The 1,091-nt window shown below is 42.5% G+C and overlaps 1 protein-coding gene across 1 annotated transcript in view; it reads left to right on the top strand.

The window, feature by feature from the left end:
- Window positions 1–1,091, top strand: part of LOC106536074 (uridine-cytidine kinase-like 1) — a gene marked incomplete at both ends in the record, with an annotated part of 27,687 nt that overhangs the window by 1,889 nt on the left and 24,707 nt on the right. The window contains 2 exon segments of the mRNA XM_014033245.1: window positions 138–244; window positions 453–623. Of these exon segments, the coding sequence (XP_013888699.1) occupies window positions 138–244; window positions 453–623 (278 nt within the window).

The following is a 1,091-nucleotide window of genomic DNA, read 5'->3' as shown; positions in this document are numbered from 1 at the left end:
TCAATACAGGGCTTTAGAATATCGATACAGTATTGGGAAATGAAATATCGCGATATTTCAGTGTATCGATATTTTCTTACACCCCTAGAGGAAGGTGGGCTCTGGAGAAAATGTTTAGTTTTTGTTGTTTCGTGCAGGTCTTTGTGGGGGAAGCGCCTCTGGGAAAACCACCGTGGCCAATAAGATCATCGAAGCGCTGGACGTTCCCTGGGTGGTTCTGCTGTCGATGGACTCGTTTTACAAGGTAGGAACCCCAGAGCTTCCAACAGTCAAATGTTCTTAAGTGTTTTCTCTCCGCTTGGTTTGGGAGTTCTTCTTTGTTCTTCATCTTGTGGTGGCATGCTCAGACATTTAAAACAGTTAATGAAATGTTGGTACCCGCCCACGCTTCGGCCACAAACCAGCTTTGTTCTTGGCCGCTCCGGAAAAGAAACCGTTTGTTTGCGCTTCAGGTTCTGAATAAAGAAGAACAGGACCTGGCTGCTAAAAACGAGTATAACTTCGATCACCCCGACGCCTTRGACTTCGAGCTGCTCGTCACCGTCCTCAGGAAGCTGAAGAAAGGCAAAAGCATCAAAGTGCCCGTTTATGACTTCACCTCTCACAGCCGGCGCAAAGAATGGGTAAGATCTCACAGAGAACCCAGTTTGTTCTTCACTCTGCACATTTATTCAGAATTATAAACTGAGCTTAATCTGGATTAAAGCTGTGATTACCGTCAGTGGCGGGCAGCACTAATCCAAAAGTTATCTCCGCAATTTCTAAAGCGCTTATGAAAATATTTAGGTCTGAAACTTCAAAAGCGCTTATGCCGTAGAAAAATTAAAAAGTTGTTGAGGATTGCTAGTTCGGCTGATTCTTTGTCTTTTTCTTTTTTTGTAGATTTTTCATTAAAGAAGCATCAATAAAGTAATTTTAAAACTGTTTATTGGAAAACTGAAGCGATGCATTCTGGGTACATGACGTTTGATTTGTGACGGGAAACGAAAGCACTGAGTACAGGAAACTATTCCCTTCAAAATAAGAGCTTGGATTTTAAAGTTTTCCATGTAGTTGCTCCAGTTGACCACTAGATGTCAGTCTTCATCAGC

Source organism: Austrofundulus limnaeus, unplaced genomic scaffold, assembly GCF_001266775.1.
Source record: "Austrofundulus limnaeus strain Quisiro unplaced genomic scaffold, Austrofundulus_limnaeus-1.0 Scaffold1673, whole genome shotgun sequence".
Lineage (NCBI taxonomy): Eukaryota > Metazoa > Chordata > Actinopteri > Cyprinodontiformes > Rivulidae > Austrofundulus > Austrofundulus limnaeus.
Note: the sequence above shows the minus strand (reverse complement) of the source record. Positions and strands in the feature narration are given on the sequence as shown.